This window comes from Scatophagus argus, chromosome 16 (assembly GCF_020382885.2).
Source record: "Scatophagus argus isolate fScaArg1 chromosome 16, fScaArg1.pri, whole genome shotgun sequence".
In the NCBI taxonomy this organism is placed as follows: Eukaryota; Metazoa; Chordata; class Actinopteri; family Scatophagidae; genus Scatophagus; species Scatophagus argus.
Window position 1 is genome coordinate 22687919 of NC_058508.1, and position 23544 is coordinate 22711462.

The window sequence follows — 23544 nt, forward strand, 5'->3', positions numbered from 1 at the left end:
ACGGTTCTGCATGAGTGAACTTTATTCTTATTAAAATCTAATTGATGATGCACCACCTGCTGAGTGTTTCCAGGGGGCGCTGTTGGTCTGCACAGAAAGCTGCAGGTCTGACTGTGTTTTTCTGCCAAACAGGAAGTAAACTGAAGCAGAGGAGGAGGAGGAGGACAAGCTGAGGCTGGCAGGTCAGGGAGGGGCGGGTCCAGAAAGAGAGAGGAACCTGTTTCTGTGATCTGGACTCGCCCCTTCAGGAATAGAAGAGCAAGAAAACACAAAGAGCAGTGGCTGGATCTGACTTTTACTGCCGGTAAGACATGACACTCTATCTATCTATCTATCTATCTATCTATCTATCTATCTATCTATCTATCTATCATGTCTGTCTATGGAGGTGATTCTGTCACGTTGGGCAGAATTGCAGTTGGAACATTTTATTATTGATTATTAATACTCTGTGTGTGTGTGTGTTTCTTGTGTGTATTTGCTCTGTGTTTTAGTTTTGTCTGGTTTGTTTCCACATAAAAAATTGAAAAGTTGTTTTTATTGCAAAAAGAGGAAAATAAATTTTCCTTGTGTTTTTGTAAAACCAACTTTATGGGGACGTCAGCCAGTCCCCACGCCTTTGTTACGGGGACGCTGTTTGATTTCAGGGTTACAGGATTTTTGGTCAAGAACAGAGTTATGTGTGTTTGTGTTAATGGTTGGCAGGAATGTTACCGGGTGTGTTTAGCTTATAGACAGCATACTGCGTCCTGATTGCAGACTGCACGCTCAGCGTAAGCAGGGCTGTTAAAATCTTTGAAAACAACAACATGTTACTGCAAATGGAAGTGAAACAGCTGCAGTGATATCATGAAAAAGAACAAGGAACATCTGAAGCCATTTAAGATTAAAACATTTTGTTTTCTGTCTGTGAAATGTGGCCATCAGTTAGTGAAATACAGTAGTGTATGTTGTTTTCCTGTACTACAGTGTGCTGTGAAGTGTGTTATATAATATTCATGTTGCTTACAGTCAGTGTGTAGTATGGAGTTGACCAGTGAAAGAACTACTAGTAACACCACATTGTAAAAGTACTCTTACAAAACCTTAAAACAAACAAACAAACAAACAAACACAACTGTAAAAGTACAAAACTTTGATGTTGGTGTTGGCAGTTGGTGTGAATACTTTATATACTGCTGGGTTGCTTATGGATTTCCAAATGATAAAGTCTTTTTGATATACATACATTTGTCATTAGTGGACTAATTTTCCGTCACTGTACAGCACCAGGTTAACCTTCAGGATACAAATTAAAACTATTTGCCCCTGATTGTCAATATACACTTTAAACACTGCGCTCAGTCAGTTTAATATTCATACTTGTGTTTTTACGCTGACATTAAAATCTGTTGTGTTTGTTACAAATATATGAATAAAATTTGCACCATTTCTTTGATTTAAAGTTGCAAAAACTTAAAATGTAAACTAAAAGTAAAGTAACACTGTGGTCATATTATGTAAATATGTAGTAAACTGTATCCCTTAGGGTACATCTCTCACCACTATCACAAATATCTAAGTCACATGTAAGTACACATATATACATATATATATATACAATATGTATATATACAAGTATATAAACTTCAAGATAAATTATAAACATATGTTCAGTACATTTTCTCATATATCCATTGATTAAAATCAGTATGAAATATTCAAAATTCTTATGTAAAATCCACATATTATGCGAACTATGTGGTGAAGAAACCCTCATAGCAAAAGGGTTCCAGGTTCGAATCCCGGTCTGGGCCCTTCTATGTGGAGTTTGCATGTTCTCCCTGTGCCTGCGTGGGTTTTCTCCGGGTTCTCCGGCTTCCTCCCACAATACCAAAAACATGCACATCAGGTTAACTGGCTGCTCTAAATTGCCCCCTAGGTGTGAGTGTGAGAGTGTGTGGTTGTCTGTCTTTGTGTGTTGGCCCTGCGATTGACTGGCGACCAGTCCAGGGTGAACCCCGCCTCTCGTCCGTAGTCAGCTGGGATAGGCTCCAGCTCCCCCGCGACCCTGACGGATAAGCGGTGTAGAAAATGGATGGATGGATGGATGGACATGTGGTGAAGATAAATACACAAATGATTTAGTAATAAAGTAAAACACAGACATTGAAACAACATATGAATTGATGTTGGCAGGGTTGTGCAGCGAGCTCATATTGTACAAATCTATAATAAGTATTATAGTATTTTTTGTACATATAATAAATACTAATATAAAATAAAATAATACTATTTTAACATTAAAATAATGTATTATTTAGATAATTTTACATTTATATACTGCATTTTGCACAAACAACTTAGCAGTATGCACAGTTCTGCTTCATGTTAGTACACAAAGATCGTTAGAATGTGTAAAACCAAGATTAAAATAAATACAAACACATTCAGTCCATTATTCATCAGGTCCAGATGTTCCTGAGGAAGTCATGACCTTCAGGGGTGAATTAGTGCCCCCTGTTTCACCTTCATCAGCATCATCACACCTGAACAGAACTCTTAGATGGCCCTGCTCACAGCTTAGCCAACAGCCAATCAGAGAGCAGAGTTCTCAGGCGTCATCGTTAATTTTATTCAGAGTCTGAATACTGTGGGAGCTTGAATCAAAGGTCCTTGAACTTGATGATGCTGGAGAGGTCCTTGAAGAAGCTATACAGGTCCTTACGCAGGTTATGAATGACCTTGGGGAGCATGCTGAGATGAATCTGAGGATGTTGTAGTTGAGCGTTTCATAGAGGTCCTTTGGGAGACCGGCCAGGCCTTGAACAGGTGAAAGAGGTCCTGGGTGAGTTTCGTGGCGTCTTTGCTGTTTGATTGGAAGAGACAGCTGACAGCCACTCAGAGAGCAGCATTTCTGTGTTTGTGGTGTAAACAGATAAACATAAAACACAGTGCGGTCAGACTGAACTCCTCCAAACATTCCTGTCAAAGTTCAGCTTTCAGGAGGTGGAGTCGCCTGCCAAAGGTTTCATGATTTAAACACAGTTATTTCTGTCGGTCTTTGCTTATGTGTGTCTGTGTGAGACTGTAACCACACCCGCTTCATACTGAGGGTAAAGGTTGAATCCACTTCAGATTGGCTGCTGGGTTCATGATGTCACACATGATGGGTGCGGATCAGTGCCAAAGTCACCACATGTTTCTGATCCTCTCAGTCTGATTCTGCTTTTCTGACCAACTTCTCCTTTAAATTCTCCTGTCTTCTGATTGGTTGGTGGGGCGTGTCCTGCCACAAAACTTCAAACTTGGTTTAATGATTGACAGCTCCCTCGGTTTATGTTCTCACACACTTCAGTTATGTGGCTGAGTGTGTGTGTGTGTGTGCATGTGTGTGTCTGTGTGTGTGTGTGTGTATGTTACATTCCTGGAGGGGTGGGTGTGGCTGAGAGACAAACAGAGAGGGAGGGGGAGGGGTCGGCTGCATTCCAGACCTCCAGGCTCTCACATTTGGCTCAGGTGTGTTCAGGTGTGTGCAACTCAGAGCAGGTTTGACCATTTCTAGCCATGAAAACTCTTCTCTCAAACAGCTAATTCAGTTTAGTAAAACTTTATTTATCCATGCAAAGTGAGCTGCATCACCTCCCCACCCACATTCACAAACACACAACAAACAAGAAGATTAAATTATTGTAACTTTCAAAGTCACGAGTCTACAGCAGTTTACTTCACAGCACAGTGAAGCCGACTGCACGGCGTGGACAGCAGGGTGACGCCTTCAGGTGACTCGGTGATCTGGTACAGGCCTGAAGAGTAAACTCTGACCCGATGGCTTCAGGCAGAAATCATCACTTTCATTCATATTTAGTTATTGGTGATATTTTATATAAAAAGGGAACATGAAAGTTCTGCTGTTCAACTCATCTGAGTACTTTACAGCTTTTGTTCCTTGACAAAGACAGGAAACGCACACATACACACACACACATACACACACACACACCAGGATGTGATGTCACTTGAGGGCGGAGTCTGCACTGCCTTGAGGGAGGGGCTTCCAGCAGACAGGAAGTGCAGACACTTCCCTCTGTAAACAGAGCAGGCCTGAGATCAGCCTCCTGCTATTGTTCTGTGTGTGTGTGTGTGTGTGTGTGTGTGTGTGTGGCTGATCAGCACATAAAGGAACATTTCAGCCTTCAGTTTGTCACAGTCGCTCAACATCAGCACATCTGGACACTCACAGTTTTCACTGTTGTCTGAACTGTACTCAAATGTACAGCGTTTACCTCTGGGATGTAGTGGAATAGAAGTACAAAGGTGCTTCAGATTTTACTCAAGTAAAGTACCTCAGTACTTCACTAAATGTACTGTAGTTACTTTCCACTGCTGTCAGATTCTTGTGGACAGCAGCTGTTCTCAAACATCCTCACTAAAATGGGATAATCTTAACAATGTTTCACATTCTATTTTTGAGTAGATTATTATCAGATCGGATTATTATTGTTATTATCTGCTGTTGTTGTTTCTCACTGAACCGATCTGTTTTCCATTGTCAGGGTCCAAAGTTGTTCTGTTTGGCCTCACTGAAGTATAAAACTGAGAAAAACAAAAAGACATGAAAGACACCACGAAATTGCCAGGATTTTGTCTTAAAAAAAAGAAAAAAATATAATCAGATGATGGAGATCATAGTTGATTGATTTTCTGTTGCTTAGCTGAACAGTGAAGAGATCTTTTTTGCATCCTGCACTACAAGTCACTGTCATCCTACACTCAGCTGGTTCCTCAAATGTCTCACAGTTTCCCACTGAGATTGTTCTGCAGTGTTCACAGTCAGGCTTCCTATCAGCTTTGTGCAGAACAAAGACAACATAATGAAGCAGCTGAGAGCAGAGATCATTACAGAGCAGCGTGTCTTCATAATTATGTTATCACTCATAAGCGGAGTAAGACTTTTGGAAACATGACATGTAATGAAGAGCCACACGCCTGCAGGTTTCCACCTGAGCAGATGATGTCACTGAGGAGCCCTGCCCCTCTACCTGAAAAGTGGGCAGAGTCTGAGGCTGAGAGAAGCAGTAGACTGTTGTCTCAGTGTGTGAACAAGTCTTTTGCAATTCTGCTTTTCCTAAGATATTTGACTTTGGAAATCAGAGTTGAACATCAGAACTCAGCAGAGGAGCCAGCAGGTGAGTTTGACTTGGACAAATTAGCGCTGTGAATATGGACGCTACATGAAGCCTTCAGGGTGACCCATGAGGTTTAGCATTAGCGTTAGCTTCAGGAGCTAATTGTAGTCTGACTTGTTCTGACATGAAGAAGCAGAGAAACACATGCGCCAGTTTTCCACCGTCTCTGCTTCTGTGTCAGCAGTTTACAGTGTGTTTCTGTCCATCCCGATGCTCTCTGGGTGACTCTCAGGAAACAAAGTGCTTTGGTCAGTGCTAAACATGTCGGCACAATGAAGAACATTAAGTCATCATTAAGGCAGAACTCTTGGTTTGGATTGCTGGATGGTAAATCAAACCCAACGTCTTTATTTGCATGTGTTAAATATAAAAAATGCAACACGTGTGGAGGATTTGGAGTGAGAAGATGTCGAGTCAGTCAGGTCTAATGCGACTTTTCTCTTTAAGGGGCTGAGGATGACCTTTGACCCCTGAGCTTCAGCATCACCTGCCCATCTACCTGCATCACCATGGCAACAAAAGGTGAGTTATTGTTCTCACAAGCACCTGAAAAAATCAGCAGTATTAGCAGCAGTGATAGTGGTAATATTGGCAGTAACAGTAGCAAAATTGAATAGTAGAAGTATTTTACCAGTAGTACTATTTAAACTAGCAGCATTAGCAGTAGTAACGTTATTAGTGGCAGTTGGATTAGCATTAGGTCTTGCTGATAACCCTGTTCTTCTTCATTTCTTCTGATCCTCTTTTCGGGTTTGGATCTTGCAGGTTTGGGTCTGGTCCTGGTGGAATTCCAGTATGAGTACCAGGGTCGGGATGGGGAATTGGTCTCCATCAAACCTAACGAGCGTTACATCCTGCTGGCTAAGACCAATGACCACTGGTGGCAGGTCCAGAGTGACCACAGCTCCAAGCCCTTCTACATCCCTGCAAAGTATGTCAAGGAGCTGCCACTGGATTTCCCCTCGCCTCTGGACTTTGCAGATCAACCCAGCCCAGAACCAGTACTGCTTCCTGTGGCAGCACCAGTCCTGGTCCCTGTCCCCATCCCTGTCCCCATTCCAAAGACTCTCGAAGAGCCCAGCGGGACCAAAACCAAACCAGGGGATGAGGTGACCATCAGGCTAAGGCCTGATGCTTCCACTGGATACCGCAAGACCGAGAACCGCATGTCCACATTTGGTGTCCCGCTAGACTTCCATGACTTCTCATCTCTAGTGGTGCCGACACCACGTCAAACCAGCAACTCTCCTGTTGGTCCAGCAGAGACCAGGACTACAGCCACCAGTGGGACTACAAACATGGTCGAAGATGGTGTGAGTAAGAAGCACCGTTCAGGGTTCCTGGATGACCACATGGACTCTGGGAAACATCATGTTCCCAGTTTCAGTCCAGCAGACCCCCTCTCCACACCCCGGTCCCAGACCCAGCCCATCCCCGTAGAGACACCGATGGTCCCTGTGGTCCCCACTTACAATGACCGAAACAGCACATCCTCACCAGCCACAGGTCATCATGACAACCAGGAGTCACCAATAGAGCCAGAGGAGGAGGAGGAGGAGGAGGAGGAGGTGGTGGTGGAGGAGAGCACTGGAGAGGAGGATTCACTGAAGGAGGAAGATTCAAACCACATCTATGAGTCTATCCAGGACCTGAACCTGGACCTAGAGGCTCTGGTTGGAGGAAGAGTGAGTCCTGGAGCTCCGCCAAAATCTGAACCTGCACCAGCCCCGTCCCCCATACAGGTAATACACTTGAGACCTTCTCAGTCTGTGTTCTTTTGAAACATCATGGGTCCAGCCTCAATTTCTGTCCCACCTCAAGGTCCACATTCAGGGTGTGGGGGGCCCTGCAGGAACCTTTGAACAACAAAAAACTTGCTGGTTTTAGATGATTGTTCTTCTGGGGGAGTTCAGATGTCACAAATGTTCATGAGTTTGTGTTCTTTTAGATTTGTTTGTTTGTTGCCTTAGAAGAGTAAAGTTTGCCCGGTTGGACACAAAAAATCCAGTTTCTGAATTCAATAATTTTGTCTTTTGCTTCTTCTTTTCTCTTTGGAGCTTGTTGGCAGCTGCACACAGAAGCTCTGGTTTTCCTCTGTGAGCTGTGGCTGAGAGGTGTTTTCAGTAAAGATGGACGTCTTTCTGGTTTGTCCTGATGTCTCAGGCAGGAGGAGCTGCTGGCACTTTATTGGATTTGATTCTGGCTGAATGTTGATGGTGTGGGATTTAATTTTTTGAGTCCCTTTCCAAAATAAAAGCCCAGTGTAGTGTGTCATTTCCTGCAGTGTCCACACAGGAAGCTGAGAGAAGAGAAAGGAAAACTGTTTCCTCCTTCTCTTCTCATCAGAACAGAAACACAGATGACCTTTGACCTCCACCACTAAACTACAGAGAGCTTTAATCCATATTTTTATTAATTTATTTTATTTTTGTTATTTATTTATTTCATTATTTTATTTTATTTTATTTTTGTTATTTTTTTATTTATTTATTTTATTTTATTTTATTTTTGTTATTTTTTTATTTATTTATTTTATTTTATTTTTGTTATTTTTTTTATTTATTTATTTAATTATTTATTTATTTCATTATTTTATTTATTCGTTAATGTTTTCAAAATGCTATTTACGTCTATATTTATTTTAATTAGATCATATGTTTTCTATGATTATTATTAAATTATATTAGGGATATATTTAGCATATTAAAACATCCTGCATTAAGGTTTTATTCAATGTGTGGGTCTGGTGATGTGATGGGTGTGATGAGGTCAGCAGGATATGATGATGTCACAGCTGGCAGGATGTGTTCAGGGTCAGACAGGAAACTGGGAGAGGACAATGCTGCAACGGCACCTGCAGGACGACAGGAGTAATCCAAACCCTGTGTGTGTTTTTGTGTGTGTAAAGCATTTTATTCACATTGACATAACTTAAAGAAGTTTCATTGAGTTTAGTGTTGTTGTTTTTCCTGTTGATGACATGATCGGTTCAGTGTCACGGGTGCTCTCATGATGGTTTCAGGTTTCTTTGCTTTCAGTTTCATGTCACTGTTAGCAGTTTAGATGGTCATTGGCCAGCTGTGGGTCATGTGACCTAAAACTACTAAAATGTCAGGAGTGAAATCTGACTTGGGTGAAACGTTTTTCATCTGATCTCAGACCTGCTGTCTGGTTCTGTGAGAAAATCAGGTTCCAATTCATGCTGAATGTAAGTCAGTGATTTCATCAGATGATATGAAGCTGATGCACAGCAGGCTCACTGGATGGTTTCTGAGGGCCAGCAGCTCGCTTTGAGCCCGGGACCCCACAGTGGCTGATTGAGGCCCTGGGTGAAGTTGGACTGTGTGTGCTGTGCACCAGCAGGTGGCAGCAGCACATCGTCAGAAAGGCTGACAGAAACACTCGACTGTTTGTGTGTTTCAGAGCAGCAGCTCATTGTCGACGTGTGGTTCTCGTGCTGAGCTCCTGCAGATTAAAGATGGAGATATTTACTGCATGGAGACTGACCAGCTGAAGCAGTGGCTCCCTGTGGACCTGATCAGACTGATACTGTCGTACTGCGTGTCTCTGCACTGCAGTGAAATAAACAAACAACATTCCAAGAGTCCTTGAAGAAGTTCTGTGGATGCTTTAGCAGGTTTAAGGAGCTCCTGTGGGAGTCTGAGGGTCCTGGAGGAGGTTCCAGGGGAGCTTAAAAGAGGTTTTAAGGCTCTCTGAGAAGATTCCATGAAGTTTGAGAAAAGTTTTAGGGTACCATAGTGAGGTTCCAGGAGTCCTTGTCAGTACTCAAAGGGTCTTCGAAAGTTTTGGGTATCCTTAAGAAGGCTTTAAGAATTCCTGAGAATGTTGCAGGAGTGCTTGAAAATGTGTCATGAGTCTTTGAGAAAGCACAATGAATCTGTAAGTGATTCCAGGGGTCCTGGAGGAAACCAAGTGAACCAAGTAACAAACCTGCCACTGAAGTTGAAGAGTGACAAGGGTCCATATGCTGCAGGGTGACAGCGGGCGGGGCCATATGCTGCAGGGTGACAGTGGGCGGGGCCATATGCTGCAGGGTGACAGTGGGCGGGGCCATATGCTGCAGGGTGACAGTGGGCGGGGTCATATGCTGCAGAGTGGCGGGGGCGGGGCTACAGAGAGGGGTTAGTGCTGCTGTCTGACAACATGAAGCAGCTTAAGTTACAGGCAGATTAGAAACTTTGTGACTCATTTGATGTTGAAGAGACTTTAACAGAGAACCCAACAGACGGATTATAGGTAAGTCTGCACATCCCAAACTCAACTGGTTCAACTAAACTTTCTGCTAGTTAATTTGTCTAAAAATAAACAAAAACAGGAAGTTTGGAAAATGACTGCACTCATTAAGATTTGCTAGTTTTTGTCATGTGTTGGGTTTCACATTGTCGTTAATGTTGGGGTTCATGGGCTAAAACAGATGGAAGCTCCAGTTTGTGTGTGCTTCAGAGTGACAGCTGATCTTCAGTCAGCTGACAGGAGGTGAAGTGTGTTCAGGTTAATGTGAAACCTGCCTGACAGTCTGGTAAAGAGGAGTCACATCAGCTTTATTACTGTTTACACGTTGCACACTGCTTTCACATCGTTTACTGAAGTAAAAGTATTAGAGTATTAGAGATAAAAAGTGAAGTAGTTGTAGTGCTGAAGAAGATCAGTCCATCAGCATCAGAGTGACTCCTTGTCCTTTTTTATTTTTAGTGTATGAGGTTCAGACTCAAAATGAAGCCAAATGAAGTTTATATGCATCAGTATACAGTAGATACAAAATTACACTAACAGTTGTTCAACAATGAACATTTTAATAATGAAGTGATTTATCAGACTGCAGTTTAGTGAAATCAAACTGAGATCAAACTCTGATTTAAGCCTTTGAATTGTGTATGAAAGAAGAAGAAATCCTGATTATCATTATAGACATAAAGAGAGTTCAGATTTAGTTTTTATGTCACTGCTCTGCCATGTGTGTGTTTGTGTGTGTGTGTTTATAAAACAGAGGAGGAGCTCTTCCTGTCGGACTCCACCCAAAGACACATTACTATTTATAACTATATGTATTACTGTTAATGAATAAGAAAAGGGTCTGTAGACTCTCAGTTGGGCCAACAGGATGTCTTCACATGTTTTGTCCAAAATACAAAGACATTCATTTCACTGAGAAACACAAATAAAAAATATTCAGTATTTCAGTCAGGGAGAGGAAGCCATTTTGTGTTTGTTTAGAAAAAAAATGAGGCCAGAAATCCAATCAAAAGAAGCGAGTTTCACCTTATTCATTCATTGGAGGATGAGCACAGCTCATAAACTCTTTCTATAATTACTGCTCCTCCTACTGGACAAAGAAAGAAGTGCATCTAGTTTCTCCTCGCGTGACAAATGAGAAGATCTGTCCCTTTAACCCCCCAGTTGTCTCTCTCCCTCTCTCTGTAGGACCAGAGCTCACATGACCCTCACTCGCCCATCTACGCCAACATCTCCAGTGTGAAGAAAGCATCTCTCCCTCAGGTCTCCCTCCCCTCGTCGCCTCCAGCTGACCACGCCCCCTTTGTTCCAAACCACACACCCCCATCTTCTGTCTCCTCTGGAGGGATGATAAGCCCCGCCTCTCCCCCGAGTCCCCAGGATGGATGGCAGGTAAGGTGACCTCTGATTGGTCTGAAGAACAGGTGTGTTTCAGTGTGTTATAGCTCCTGTCACATGAAACATGAGGACTGAATGCAGTCAAAGCGGCAGAGGAGACAGACTCACTGACAGGCATTCAAGTGACAGAGAAACTGACAGAAGAGCTATGAGAAATTTGACTGTCAGGTGATTTATGAGGACTAAAAGAAGTTGAAGTGGCCATTGAAAGTGGCCTGGTGAAATTTGAGGTGGAACAACTGAAACAAACAAGACAAACAACAAGAAACTGAAGTACCTGATGAAATTAAAAAGACTGAAAAAATCTGAAGTGGAAGTTCAAACAGAAGCAACTGAAAGAATTTAATGTGTGAAGTAACAGAACTGAAAGGAGCTTAAAAGCAAATGAAAGAAAGTGAAGTGGAACAGGTCTGAAATGAAGACAGAAGCACTGAAAGGAATGAAGGAGACCTGCTATAATCCACAGAACCCAGCGTCACATTTTGATGTGCTTTATTACAGTTTGCTTGTATTTTATCAAATTCTCGGTTCAGTAATCTCACTCTGCCTGCTGCGCTGGCTCATCGTGTCATTCCACCTCACAGATGTTATTAAAGTTTAATCAGATGTGATCGGATTTCAGTCAAAGCTCACGTTTCTGAGGCATAGGAGACTTTTCAGCATCATGTTTGGAAATGACAAACAAGGCAAAACTGACAGGAGGGAGAAATTCTAATAATGTCACCATCAGTTATAAAAATGTGAGCTAAGTCCCGCTGCACTTGAACGCATCGGACTCAGGCTGGTTTTCTCTCTGTGTGTGAAACAAACCTGTTCAGGTGCACACTGACCAGGACAGCGGGAAGGTGTTCTATTTCCACCCTGTAACCAGAGAGACCACCTGGTCCGACCCCCACGGCGTCCCACCCCCACCTGCTCGAGACATGGACCAGTCCAAAGGGATTGAGGAGGGACAGCCGACCTCTCCCTCCCCTCTGCTGTCCCCTGCCTCCTCTCAGGTACAAATCACTTGGGCTCATTTATTGAAGTCTGTCGTATGGAGACAAATGTTGTGTCAGCAGGATTTACAGACTTACGTGAAGTAAACAGGAGACAAGAGCGAAGTCTGTTGGTAGAAAAGAAGTTTTTTGTGTTGAACAGAGGACAAAACAGCCTGAAGGAAACATGTGACACACACAGCATGCAGAGGAATAAAATCTGAAACTGATGTCAGTAGATATTCAGAACAACACCCAGTAAAATCTACCGTACACTAACTTCCTGCCAGGGTTCTTGTGGTTGGGAGCAGCTGGTGGATGAAGTGTCAGGGAGAGTTTACTACTACAACCCCACCTCAGGAGCCACATCCTGGACTATACCTGAACCACTGGTCCCCACAGCCAACAGGAGGCACGACAGCCCGGTACGATCCTGAGTCTGGATCCAGTCTGTTCCACTGTAGTTAGCTCCCTCAAAGTGAAGCCAAACATCTGGACGCCCTCTGGTGGCTGGAGGGGGAGGGAGATGTTTCTGTCATTTTAGGCTGTTATTATCACACTGATGTTTGTTCAAGTGTTCATTTTTCAGATTAGTTTGGTTTTAAGTAGTTATTTGATGCCAGAACAAGATGGCAGCATTCGTATCTGGGATGTTTTGGCTTCACTTTTGTACACTGGGAGTAAGTTTTTAATTCAGTCAGGTATACAGACTTAAATGTCATGTGTTTTCAAGGCTAAAGCAGAATGAAAGGGACCACAAAGTGATGAGGTGACAGCAGTGTCTCTCTTCAGGTTGGTTATGTTGACTTGATCAAATTAAAAATGAATTTTCTTGTTTATGTGATGAAACCAAAGCCTCCGCTGCCAGAGGAAGATTATCCTGTAGACGTACAGAACGACAACGACGCTGTCTTCACAACGGTAACACACACAGTGGAGATCAGGTTGATTTTACATGTGAGTCTCTCATTAGCTCTGATCTTTCATCTCTGGTTTGTCTCTGGTTCTTTTCCCAGAGTCCTCAGCAGCACAGGATTCCCAGAGCTCAGCTGGACCTGAAAGATGGAAACAGCTCCAGGTGGAGGCTGCAGGAGGTAATCAATCAGTCAGTCAATAGTTCAGTCTGTTTGTTAGAGAGCTGGGCCTGACTTTTCATTAATCAGTTCATTGATTGTTTCAGTTGACACCTGTGCCCCAAAGGCTGATGGGAAATGGAGTTTCTGAGGAGGGAACAACTGTGCAGGTCAGGAGCTGGAGGCACAGCGTGGCTGAAGACGTGAGTCAGACCAGCACAACAACTTAGTTACACCAAAGCAAACAAAAAAACAAACAATGACAGTGAAGTAAATCGAACTATTATTTTATGTACAGTGACAGAATGTTTGACTGCTTTGGTTGTGGATTTGATCCACTTCCTGTCATAAATCATCTGGTGAGATGGGAGTCTGTGCTCTAACCTGTGTCACTTCAAGTTGACGACATGAAGGCACCTCATCCTTCAAGACTTGAAGGCTTCCACAGACACTTGATGTATTTAAATTCCTCCTTTGTGTGTTACAGACGCCTGCTCTGGGCCACAGGAGGAACGTCTCTGACTTCACTGACGTGTCCAACAGAAGACACTCCCCTGACAGTCCACAGGTAGTCACACCTGTCTCACACCTGTCTCACTGTCTCATTCAGATCCATGACACTTCATTCATTCTCTCTTGATGTCATCCTGTTCTCCCTCATGAAGCTTTCTGATAGGCACAAACTGAAGAGGAATCTGTCCAATCGGAGCACTGGCTCCCACCAGCTGCATGTAGGTTCTTGGCCCTGAGTGGCTGCTGGGTTTCTGTTGGTTTGTCTCTGTTACAAATTACTGATTGTGTCTGACCTCCTGTGGTTGCTATGGAACCTGTCTGTTAAGCACACCTGGTGTTAGCATTTGCTCTCAAACACAGAAGCATACTAACATTTCATTTCATCTGTGAAACACTAACTCGTCATCTGAAGGGAACTTTGTGAGCAGTTCATCCAGACAGCGCCCCCTGCTGTTTTTCATCAGAATTATTGCAAATCATTGTTAAGATGATTCCTGAAGGACCCTGTTCAACACCTTGCGCAGAGGTCACAGCAGGTACTTATACTATGAGTATTACCATGACGTGTCCACATTGTTGGCTTTAGGGGGCGCTGGCAGGGTCTCACCTTGAACATTGCCCAGAAAGTTGCTCAGGGTGTCTCCACCAACCCTCCAAATTGTACTTTCGTAGTCCTTCATCTTGTGTATTAACAGTTCTGAAGCTCTGCTCAGGTTCAGTATTGTTGGTTCTCCTTTGGTGCTCATCTTTATCTTTATTTGAAGATCATCTTTCTTTCAACTCCAGTTCTTCATACAAAATAAAATCATCTTGAAAATCAATTATAGAATCTAATCAAACAGAAAACTGACAAACTGGAGAAGAATTAAATGGATACAAGTAAAGTTGCATATTCAAGATAAAACCATTAAAGAGAAGTTAAACTGAAGTTAAACCGATGTGAAATCTTAAAGTCAAAAGTCTGATGTTGTAAGAACGGATTTGACAGAGGACTCAGTCAGACATCCTCCAGCAGGTCTGAGTCCTTGAGAACGTTTCAGAGGTCCATGAGGAATATCAAGGGCAGGTTTGTGCAATCATGGTTAAAGATCCAGGATGTTTTGGAAGGACATGTTAGTTTTAAGGAGAATCTAGGAGTTGCCAGTGAGGTCCAGTGAGGTTCTGATGGTTCTAATTTCCTGGGGGTCCTTGACCATGTTGTTCTTCTTGAGGAAATTTTAGAGGATGCTGAGGATCTATTGTAGATCCATGAGGATATTTTAAGTGTTTTAAAATATTTCTTTGATGAAGTGTTGGGGGTCTTTGAAAAAGGTCTTTGGGTCCAGGAGATCATTGGGGATTTTCCAGTACTCCTTGATGAGATTTTGGGGAGCACTGTGGTTCACTGTGGAGGTTCTGAATGTGTGTGTGGATAACCTACAGGTTCCTGGGGTCCTTCCAGTGATCCCTGAGGAGTTCATACTGATGTTTTAAGAGGTTTATTGAGATCCTGATGATACTCTGGAGGTTCTTTGGATGGAGGTTCTAATGGGTGTCCTCAATCCTGCCAGTGCCCTGGACTGAGATGCTGGTTTAGATACACTACACTGTGACTGCCCAGTGCTCTGGATACGGAGGTTGGGTTGAATCCAGAGATCAAACCTCACTGTAGTTTCTGCTGCATGTTATTTGTTTAAGAAAGACATCACAAAGGAAGAAGATGCAATTTGTTGGCAAACTGAAATGTTTCCAAACTGAATAAAACAAGACTGAGGCTATAAAAAAAGATTTCAGGTAGATTAGTCATAGAGAGAAGACTGAAAACACACATACACACACACACACACACACACCACTCCCATGTTTACACTGGAGGCACTTTCAAAGCTGACCTACAGGTTTAAGGAAACCTTGAGGACTCACCTGTGTTTGTCTTCCTGACTGACAGTCTGTCTGTCTTTACAGTGCCATCTGTTGGAGAAAGCAGGAATCATCAACAAGACCAAAGTAGCCGATGGTGGTAAAAAGATCAGGTCAGTCTCTGGGCTGAAGGTGTTTTTATCTCAACAGCTTTCTTCAGTTTTTGTTTATTTGATTTGAGTCCACGTGTTGTGCAGTTTGTTTCATTTTGTCTCATGGTGTGTTTGTTGGACAGGAAGAACTGGAGTCAGTCCTGGACGGTCCTCCATGGGGGGATCCTTACCTTCCACAAAGACCCCAAATCTGCACCCACTGGGAATGCAGTAAGAACCTGTTCCACCTACTGGCACACTTACTGGGCTATTAAGAGCACTCACAAATAATCCAGTTAAGACTGACTGGCAGGAACCTTGAGGTGTTTCACGGAGAAGTTTTATTGTGAAAATTGTGGCTCACCTGTGCCAAGCATCCTGAACCAGAATCAAACTGGTCATAGAGTCAACTGACAGCTGACGAAGTCTCACTGAGCTCAGGCTGGTTTAAACCTGATGTAAACAGCAGGAAGAAAGTGACATCTGCAGCTGTCTTTCTGCCTGTCTGTCTGTCTGTCTGTCTGAACTTCTGACATTTCTGCTCACGCCCCCATCAGGCCAACATGTGAATGTGTCCAGCACTTCCAGTCATCATGTCACCCAGCAGCCTCAGCTGGACTTTGTTCTTACTGATGATTAGCTAATGTTAACTTGCTAATATGCTAAATTAAGATGATGTACATCAGCATGTCAAGCATTTTTAGCATGTTAGCACACTGACTGCTAGCATGAAAGTAAATCCTGTTTTAGTGTCAATGATTATTTTGTATAACTGCAACACAAAATTCTCAGGTAATCAGTCACAGTGAAGCTGGCTGATGATAATGAAGATTATGATAAAGACTTCCTGTCCTTCAGAATAAATCATCACAGATTATCCCGGAATACACCGTCGATCTCAGAGGAGCTTCGGTGGGCTGGGCCTCCAAAGACAAGTCCTCCAAGAAGAACGTTTTAGAGGTGCACAGTCTGTTGCCATGGTTACAGTCTGGTTTGTCTTCATCGCGCTGCTCAGTGTTGTGTTGTGGATGGTGTGTGACTGCTGTGTGTTTGTGTGCAGCTGAAGACCCGTCAGGGCTGCGAGTATCTGATGCAGTACGACACTGAGAGCATCATCAGTGATTGGCTCAAAGTGATACAGGACACCATCAGACAGCTGGTAACACACGCATGCACACACACGCACGCACGCACACACACACACACACATGCGGGTCAGGACAGCCGTTTGTCTCATTCAGTCAAACTGTTTCAGGACCAGGACCATCTTTCAGAGGACGAGGACGAAGCTGCTTCGGACAAAGAGGACAAAGACAAGAAGAGGACATGTGAGTCCACACTCACTATCTCAGCTGAAGGGCTGAGATCATCAGCAGACTGACGTTTTGTCCGTCCGTTTCTCCCTCACAAACACAGCAAGGACGACGTCTTCTGCACAGTCAAACACTCAGACTGTTTGAAATCAGCTGAAGCTCTCTGAAAACACATGCTTTCAGACTTAATCTCGTTACCTTCGAGATCTGTTATGTCAGGTTGTAACATAAAAATTTGAATGTAATCATGTACATCAATCATGTGCAGTTTTTTCAGAATTTCTGCTCATGTGACCAAATTAGCATTCCTGTCTTGCTAAGATCATCTTCTTCTTCTTCTTTGTTTTAGCGACCAGGAGTTCATCGGGAGCAGCCGACTCCGAGCAGAGACGAGTTCGGACCAAACTACGGCGTTTCCTCCAGCGCAGGCCGACGCTGCAGAGCGTTAAAGAGAAAGGTTACATCAGAGGTAAATTTAGCCCGTTTCTATGGTAACCAGACAGGAAGTCCACAAGCCTGCTGAAACATAATGTGTCTCAAAAACCTGAGTGAGTATACGTGCAGCTCGTTTTGTTGTGTACGTGGCGTTAACTCTGAGACTCGGCCTCTGGTTCAGACAACGTGTTCGGCTGTCACCTGGACACACTCTGTCACAGGGAAAACACCACCATTCCCAGATTTGTGGAGAAATGCATCAGAGCGGTGGAGAGGAGAGGTAAACACACCACACGCACACACACACACACACACACACACAGATACACATTAGCACACAGCAGGCTGAAGTGTGTGTGTGTGTTCAGGTCTGGATGTGGACGGGATCTACAGAGTGAGCGGAAACCTGGCTGTGATCCAGAAACTACGACACAAAGCTGATCATGGTAAATGTCTGCCTGCCTGCCTGCCTGCCTGCCTGCCTGTCTGTCTGTCTCGCTGTCTCCATGTCTGTCTGCCTGTCAGCTTGCCTGCCTGTCTGTCCATTGGTCCACCTGTCTGTCTGCCTGTCCGTCCGCCTGCCTTCAGCTCACCCTGTCGTCCCTGCAGAGGAGCAGCTCGACCTGGAGGACGGTCAGTGGGAGGAGATCCACGTCATCACAGGAGCCCTGAAGCTCTTCCTGCGGGAGCTGCCTGAGCCGCTGTTCCCCTTCAGCTGCTTCGACAAGTTCATCGCTGCCATCCGTCAGTACACACACAAAACACGCCTGCAACATGAGACACAACAACATTTAAACACAGCCGTGAATAAACAAGCCTGTGTCAAAACCTACATGAGCACAAACTGACATGAGATCAGATCGTGTGAAAATAAACCAGGTCTGCCTGCTCCATAGCAAATACAAACTGACATCTGATCAGTTCTGTTTTCACTATGGGATCCGAGTCTGACCAATACCAGACTCAATTCAGTGCAGACATGCAGTCAGAAGATGACGAGTCGATTCTCAACCCGATTCAGAGTACACATCTGTCTGATTGTAAAAGCTGTGCTGGTGCTGGTAGGACAGAACAGGTCCTGACTCTCAATGTGAATGTCCACAGCTCATTAGGCCTGTAGGTGTTGAAGTTTGGGCTTTTGTAGGAGTCCTGATTTTTGAAACGAACCCGTGGAAGTTCAGCAGCTGCTCTGTGTATTCATTTCCATGTAGAAGTCCCAGACTACAGCCTGAGGGTGTCCTACATGAGGGACCTGGTTCGCTCTTTGCCTCTGCCGAACCATAACACCATGGAGCTGCTATTCAAACACCTGCGCAGGTGAGTTCACTCCAAGGCTTCGTACAGCCTGACCCACATGAACAAGGCTGAGGATGACATTATTAACTCAGGGCTATCAGAATTCCTTTATTCTGATAACTCAGGGCTATCAGTGGGATTCTCCTCTAAAATGTACAGTTCACCAAGTTTGAGTTTTACAGTAAAACGTGGGGCATCGCAGGTGTCAAATAGGTTCCTAGATGCCCATCAACTGATTGGAAGCCTGGTCCTGAACAGCTCTGTGTAACTGATAAACTGTGGAAACTGGAAGCTGCTGTGATGATTTATTCTATCTATCTATATATTCTATTTATGAATTACCAAAAATTACAAAGTTCTTTCATTTCCTTCTCCAGAGTGGTTGAGCACAAGGAGTCTAACAGGATGTCCGTTCAGAGCGTTGCCATTGTCTTCGGTCCCACGCTGCTCCGCCCCCAGACTGAATCAGCCAATATGACAATCCACATGGTGTTCCAGAGCCAGATAGTGGAGCTTATGCTCAATGAATTCCTGACCATCTTCTCTCAGACATAGGGACAACATCCTGGAGCCCTTCTGGGAACCTCCAGAAGCCTGTGAGGACTTCCCGGGAGCACCTGAAAACATCATAAGACCTACCAAAAGTCTTGCAAAGTGTCAGAAAACGTTCTCAGACTTTTGACATGAGCATCACCTCTTCTTGAAGCCAGTTCACCAGTGACTGAGCTTGGCATCTGCTGGCTACATGACGTCCCTTTAAACACTGTGCCTTAAATGACCCCCCAAAAAAACTCAGGAACCACCTAGAACACAGGACAGGCTTCGGAACCTGAAAAGCAGCTTTACTCTTCAAGGCAACAGGCCGAAAGGAACATATTTCTGTGGCACAAACCACAAAACATCTCAGTTTGAGTAAGAACTCTTCGGACTAATTTCTGTAAACGCCACGTCGTAGCCTCACTCGGTGTGCCGTCCACAGCACTTTCTGATTGGTTACAGGTCAGGGGTCACAGCCAATCACCAACGAAGCTGCTGTGCTGCAAAGAGAAATGCATGGGCATACTGGACTGGATGGATTAAGGAACAGTTTCCTCCTTATGAAAGTAACACAGACAATCATCCGACTAACAGGAATCTGGTCTGACAAGAGCAGATCAATCAGCTGACCAGAAGAAGTCAAGTCCGCAATCCACACAGGTGGATCACTTAGGAAACTCTGGAACCTCCTACATTTTATAAAATCCTTTGGGTATTTGACTGGTTCTAAGATGAGAAATTCTTGTAGTTAAGCTGGAATAGCATAACAACAATTATCAAACAGTGTCAAATGATTTTTCAACTGCTTATGTCTCAAGGACATTGAAAACTCTAAACCTCCATTACGTGTCCAGGGATTCTGTCTTTGCTTTTCTGTTCTTTAAGACATCAAAGTTGCAGATATTATGGTGTTCAAAGGTGTCTCAAGAGATAGACAGAAGTCACCCCAAAGGAAACCCTGAAATAACAAGGAAACCACTGCCTGTGGAGATTTCATGGCTGTGATGCCTCAGCTTGTTTTTCAGAGCAGTTTTATCAAACATGTTCAGTGTTTTCACTACTGAAAATATGCAGGGAGCCTCTGGAGCTTAAAATTGTTCAGCTGAATGTGAAATTGTTCAAATTCAGACAAGAAAATGTTGAAGTTGACAGTGAAAGGAACACAGGAGTTACAGCTGAAAATGTAAATTTAGATTCTTCCTTTCTTCTTCAGTCATATTGTTTAATTAGTTGATCAGAATCATCAAACTGAGTTACTGCAGGCCTCTGAAGATTTGATGCTGATTGGCTCAAGTCTCACCTGCTCACTCCACTACATCACATCCATCACTGTAAGTGATGAGCTCTTCTGCCCGTCAGGTGTTGGTGTCAGATAGTTTTCCAGTCTCACAGCGCCTGTCAGACTTAGTTTCTACATGGATGAACACTAGACCCTCTACAGTCGCATACCTCCGCTTTACTTTAATTCAAAACATCTGCCAGGATGAATTCAACCACATCACACATTTGCACAGAACAGGTATATATCGTATGTTTTACTGAAGTTTGAAGTGGACAAGAACTTCACCAAATTGAAAATTGGATCTTTAGTCTTGTAGAGAATGGAGCCATTAAGCCAAGTGTAGTTTTAGACTGTCATAGACGGACAGAAGCTGCTTCCAGACTTTGTGTTAAGCTAGGCTAATTTCATCCTGTATCCATTTGAAACACTTGACTCTAGAGGATATTTCAAAAACAGAGCTTCTACAGAAATGTCAAGGCGTTTCATTACATCTAAATAAGGTTGAATAGAAAGTTTAGAGTACACAGAATGTTCCCCTGATGAACTCGAGGCCTTAATGAGGACATAAAACAAGAAGATTTACAGAAATGTTTTTATAAGGAATACATTTTACAAGAATATTTTTACTGTTGTCCTTCTTTAACAATAAATTCTAGAAACGATACTCTGTACAGTGCTGTATGTTTTATAGTATTGAGTTTATATGTGTTACAGATACAGAACAAAGTTAACAAGGAAGATTAACAGACGATGTACATAAGAGGGTATTTTATGATCTTTAATGAAAATAAAACTGATCTGCATGTCAGCGTTCATGAGTTTTGTCAAATATAGAAACTGAGGGCAAGCAGACACATATTATCACATCCGAAATCCCTCCGAGTTCTTGCACACCTGTCTCACTTTACACACCTGCAGCCGAGGCAAGAAACTGAAACCAAAATGCTGTGTGTCTGTCTGTCTCCTCTCCGTCTGTTGTCACCTGTCTGTCTGTAGAAGTACAAAATAGAAATATTCAAGTTAAAGTGTAAAATAGATAGATAGGCAGGTGACTTTATTCATCCCTGAGGGGAAATTAGGTTGTCATAGCAGTCTGGTATATTTGAATATCTTTAGCTCGTCCAGTGTTTTGTGGAGGGGCTGAAAGGGATTAGCAGTTTAGCCACCATCCTCTCCTCCACCACCTCCTCCAGGGCGACCAGTTTACAGCCAGCAACAGACTCTGCCTTCCTGATCAGTGTGTTCAGTCTGTTGGCGTCCTTTGCATTGATGCCCGGACCCCAGGACAGCACAGCAGAGAAGATGGTGCTCGCCACAACAGACTTATAAAACATCTGCAGCATCTTGTTGCAGACATGAAAGGACCTGAGCGTCCTCAGGAAGTAAAGCCGGCTCAGGCCCTTCCTGTATATGGCCTCTGTATTGGTGGACCAGTCCAGTTTATTGTCCAGTGTTACACCCAGGAACTTGTATGAGTCCACTAAATCCACATCCGTCCCCCTGATGCAGACTGGAGAGGGCAGAGGCTTGTTCCTCCTGAAGTCCACCACCATCTCCTTTGTCTTGGCCACGTTCAGCTGCAGGTGGTTCTCCTCACACCGCTTCACAAAGCGGTGACCAGGTCCCTGTACATAACCATAGCACTTAATGACATTAGTTAGTTTCCATGCATTGATTACGGACGTTATTATTAATTTTCAACCTCCAGGACTGTAACTTTATTCATACTTCCTGGATCAGCACTGCACTGCGCAGGCGCCGTCCATTAGCCCGTCGTCATGGAGACGGCGTGTTGTTTGCGACACAGAGGAGCCTGAAAAGATCTGAGCATAAAGAAAGCAGGAGCACGACGATTTGAACCCACTTCAGGTAAGGTGTTTCACCTGTCTGTTACCTGCTGTTAGCCTGCGAACTAACGTTAGCCACTCTGCTGTTTTGCTCATTTGTTCATGTAAGGTTTGTACCTACGGCTGCTAAGTTAGCTTAATTAAAGCCAGGTGTAAACGACGAAGCTGCGTTCAATTACCGGACGTTCGTTAGCGTTAAGTCAACGTTTTTATAGCAGCAGCGGTGGAAGAAGTACTCAGACCGAAGTAGTCAGGCAGCCAGCAGTGTGAGAACAGCTGGATGATCGGGGTCCCCCCCCCCATACAGGACCTGCACACCACACGCTGAACCCGCAAAGCCCTCAGCACTGTGGATGACCCCGCACACCCTCACGCAAACTGCTCACTCTGTTCACGCCTGAAGCAACCAGACTGTGCAACAGCTTCGAGACACGACACTCCTCAGTTCTCAGAGGCTGGACTGAGTCCACGACACGACCCCACTTCACACCCCACTCTGGTTATAGTGACTGACCACGTGCACTTTAAGGCTGTCTCACACAGTCCACACAGAACCGGGTTCAGGTCTGGTCCTTTTGTGGTTTCTCGGTTGTATCGGACTTGTGACTGTGTAAGGCAGCACCTGGTCCCTGCAGGAACGTGGTCTCGTTTCACTGTTCACTGTAAACAGCTGAAATGACGATAAAGAGCCACTCGACTTGTGTTAGAAAGACCAAGACCTCCCATGTTTCCTGTACGTAAGCTCAGACGTCTTTGCCTGCCACCGACTCCGAGACAAAAACCTGAAGGGACACTTCACATCCAGCTTCATCTTTTAACTGAACCGAAATTCAAACCGTCCTCTTTATTCTGGTCCAGTTCGCGTCTCTTGCAGCCTGCTTGAGTGTTTGAATGTAATGTTGACAATAATTTCCATACAGAAGGTGTGTATGGATTTCTGTTTTTCACACAGGGCTCATGTGAATGTCACGTTCAGGTTTGACCAACCCAGTGTCTACTGTTGACATCTGCCTGTCATTCTTCTGTACGCCGACTGTCGGCGGCCTGGTTCTCCCTTGCGGACCGGGTCCTGCTCGGGGTTTCCTCAGCACTTCACCATACAGCATTTCATTATAATTTCAATCTTGTGTGAAATGTTAAAATCATATTGAGGTGGTATGGAAAGTGAAAACTGAACGGATGAATGACATAAACATTTTTTTAATTTTTATGAGTTGAGATTTTGTTTGACTTGTCTTTTTAGTAATGTCACTCTCATGTTGTTAACTGTTTTCCTGCCCGTCCTGGGTGAGGGATCCCTCCTCTGCTGCTCACCCTGAGCTTTCTCCCAGTGTTTCCTGTTAAAGGTTCTTCTGGGAGTTTTTCCTCAGTCGATGTGAGGGTCGAAGTTCAGAGGATGTTGCTGATGTTATGTTACGCCCTTTGAGACAAACTGCTTGTAAAAATGAGCTGTACAAATA

At 43.9% G+C, this 23544-nt stretch overlaps 2 protein-coding genes across 7 annotated transcripts in view; both read left to right on the forward strand.

Annotated features, from left to right (window-relative positions):
• The first annotated feature begins 175 nt into the window (after window positions 1-175).
• arhgap27l (Rho GTPase activating protein 27, like) lies at window positions 176-19442 on the forward strand. 6 transcript variants are annotated; one of them, XM_046414629.1, is made up of 22 exons: window positions 176-304; window positions 5616-5690; window positions 5934-6910; window positions 10611-10814; window positions 11639-11818; window positions 12088-12222; window positions 12653-12718; window positions 12814-12891; window positions 12978-13073; window positions 13358-13438; window positions 13536-13601; window positions 15328-15395; window positions 15518-15605; window positions 16233-16334; window positions 16435-16533; window positions 16630-16702; window positions 17037-17156; window positions 17304-17402; window positions 17491-17568; window positions 17732-17866; window positions 18334-18439; window positions 18796-19442. In XM_046414629.1, the coding sequence occupies exons 2-22, from the start codon at window positions 5678-5680 to the stop codon at window positions 18971-18973; spliced, it is 3042 nt and encodes a 1013-aa protein (XP_046270585.1). In that variant the 5' UTR covers window positions 176-304; window positions 5616-5677; the 3' UTR covers window positions 18974-19442. The 6 variants fall into 6 exon arrangements, with proteins under 6 accessions (XP_046270585.1, XP_046270586.1, XP_046270588.1 ...); XM_046414630.1 differs by lacking the exon at window positions 176-304 and adding an exon at window positions 3443-3508; XM_046414628.1 differs by lacking the exon at window positions 176-304 and adding an exon at window positions 5002-5168.
• Window positions 19443-22677: 3235 nt separating this feature from the next.
• ccdc103 (coiled-coil domain containing 103) overlaps window positions 22678-23544 on the forward strand; it is a 1779-nt gene continuing 912 nt past the window's right edge. The window contains exon 1 of the mRNA XM_046414640.1: window positions 22678-22817. Coding sequence (XP_046270596.1) covers window positions 22809-22817 — 9 coding nt within the window. The 5' untranslated portion in view covers window positions 22678-22808. The remainder of the gene's footprint in view (window positions 22818-23544) is intronic.

What these genes read in the sequence shown, in the direction of transcription:
- arhgap27l (XM_046414629.1), top strand. An exon ending in CTGGCTCCCACCAGCTGCAT is followed by an intron (nt 13,602 to 15,327) that starts GTAGGTTCTTGG and finishes CTGTCTTTACAG; the next exon opens with TGCCATCTGTTGGAGAAAGC. An exon ending in AGAGAAAGGTTACATCAGAG is followed by an intron (nt 17,157 to 17,303) that starts GTAAATTTAGCC and finishes CCTCTGGTTCAG; the next exon opens with ACAACGTGTTCGGCTGTCAC.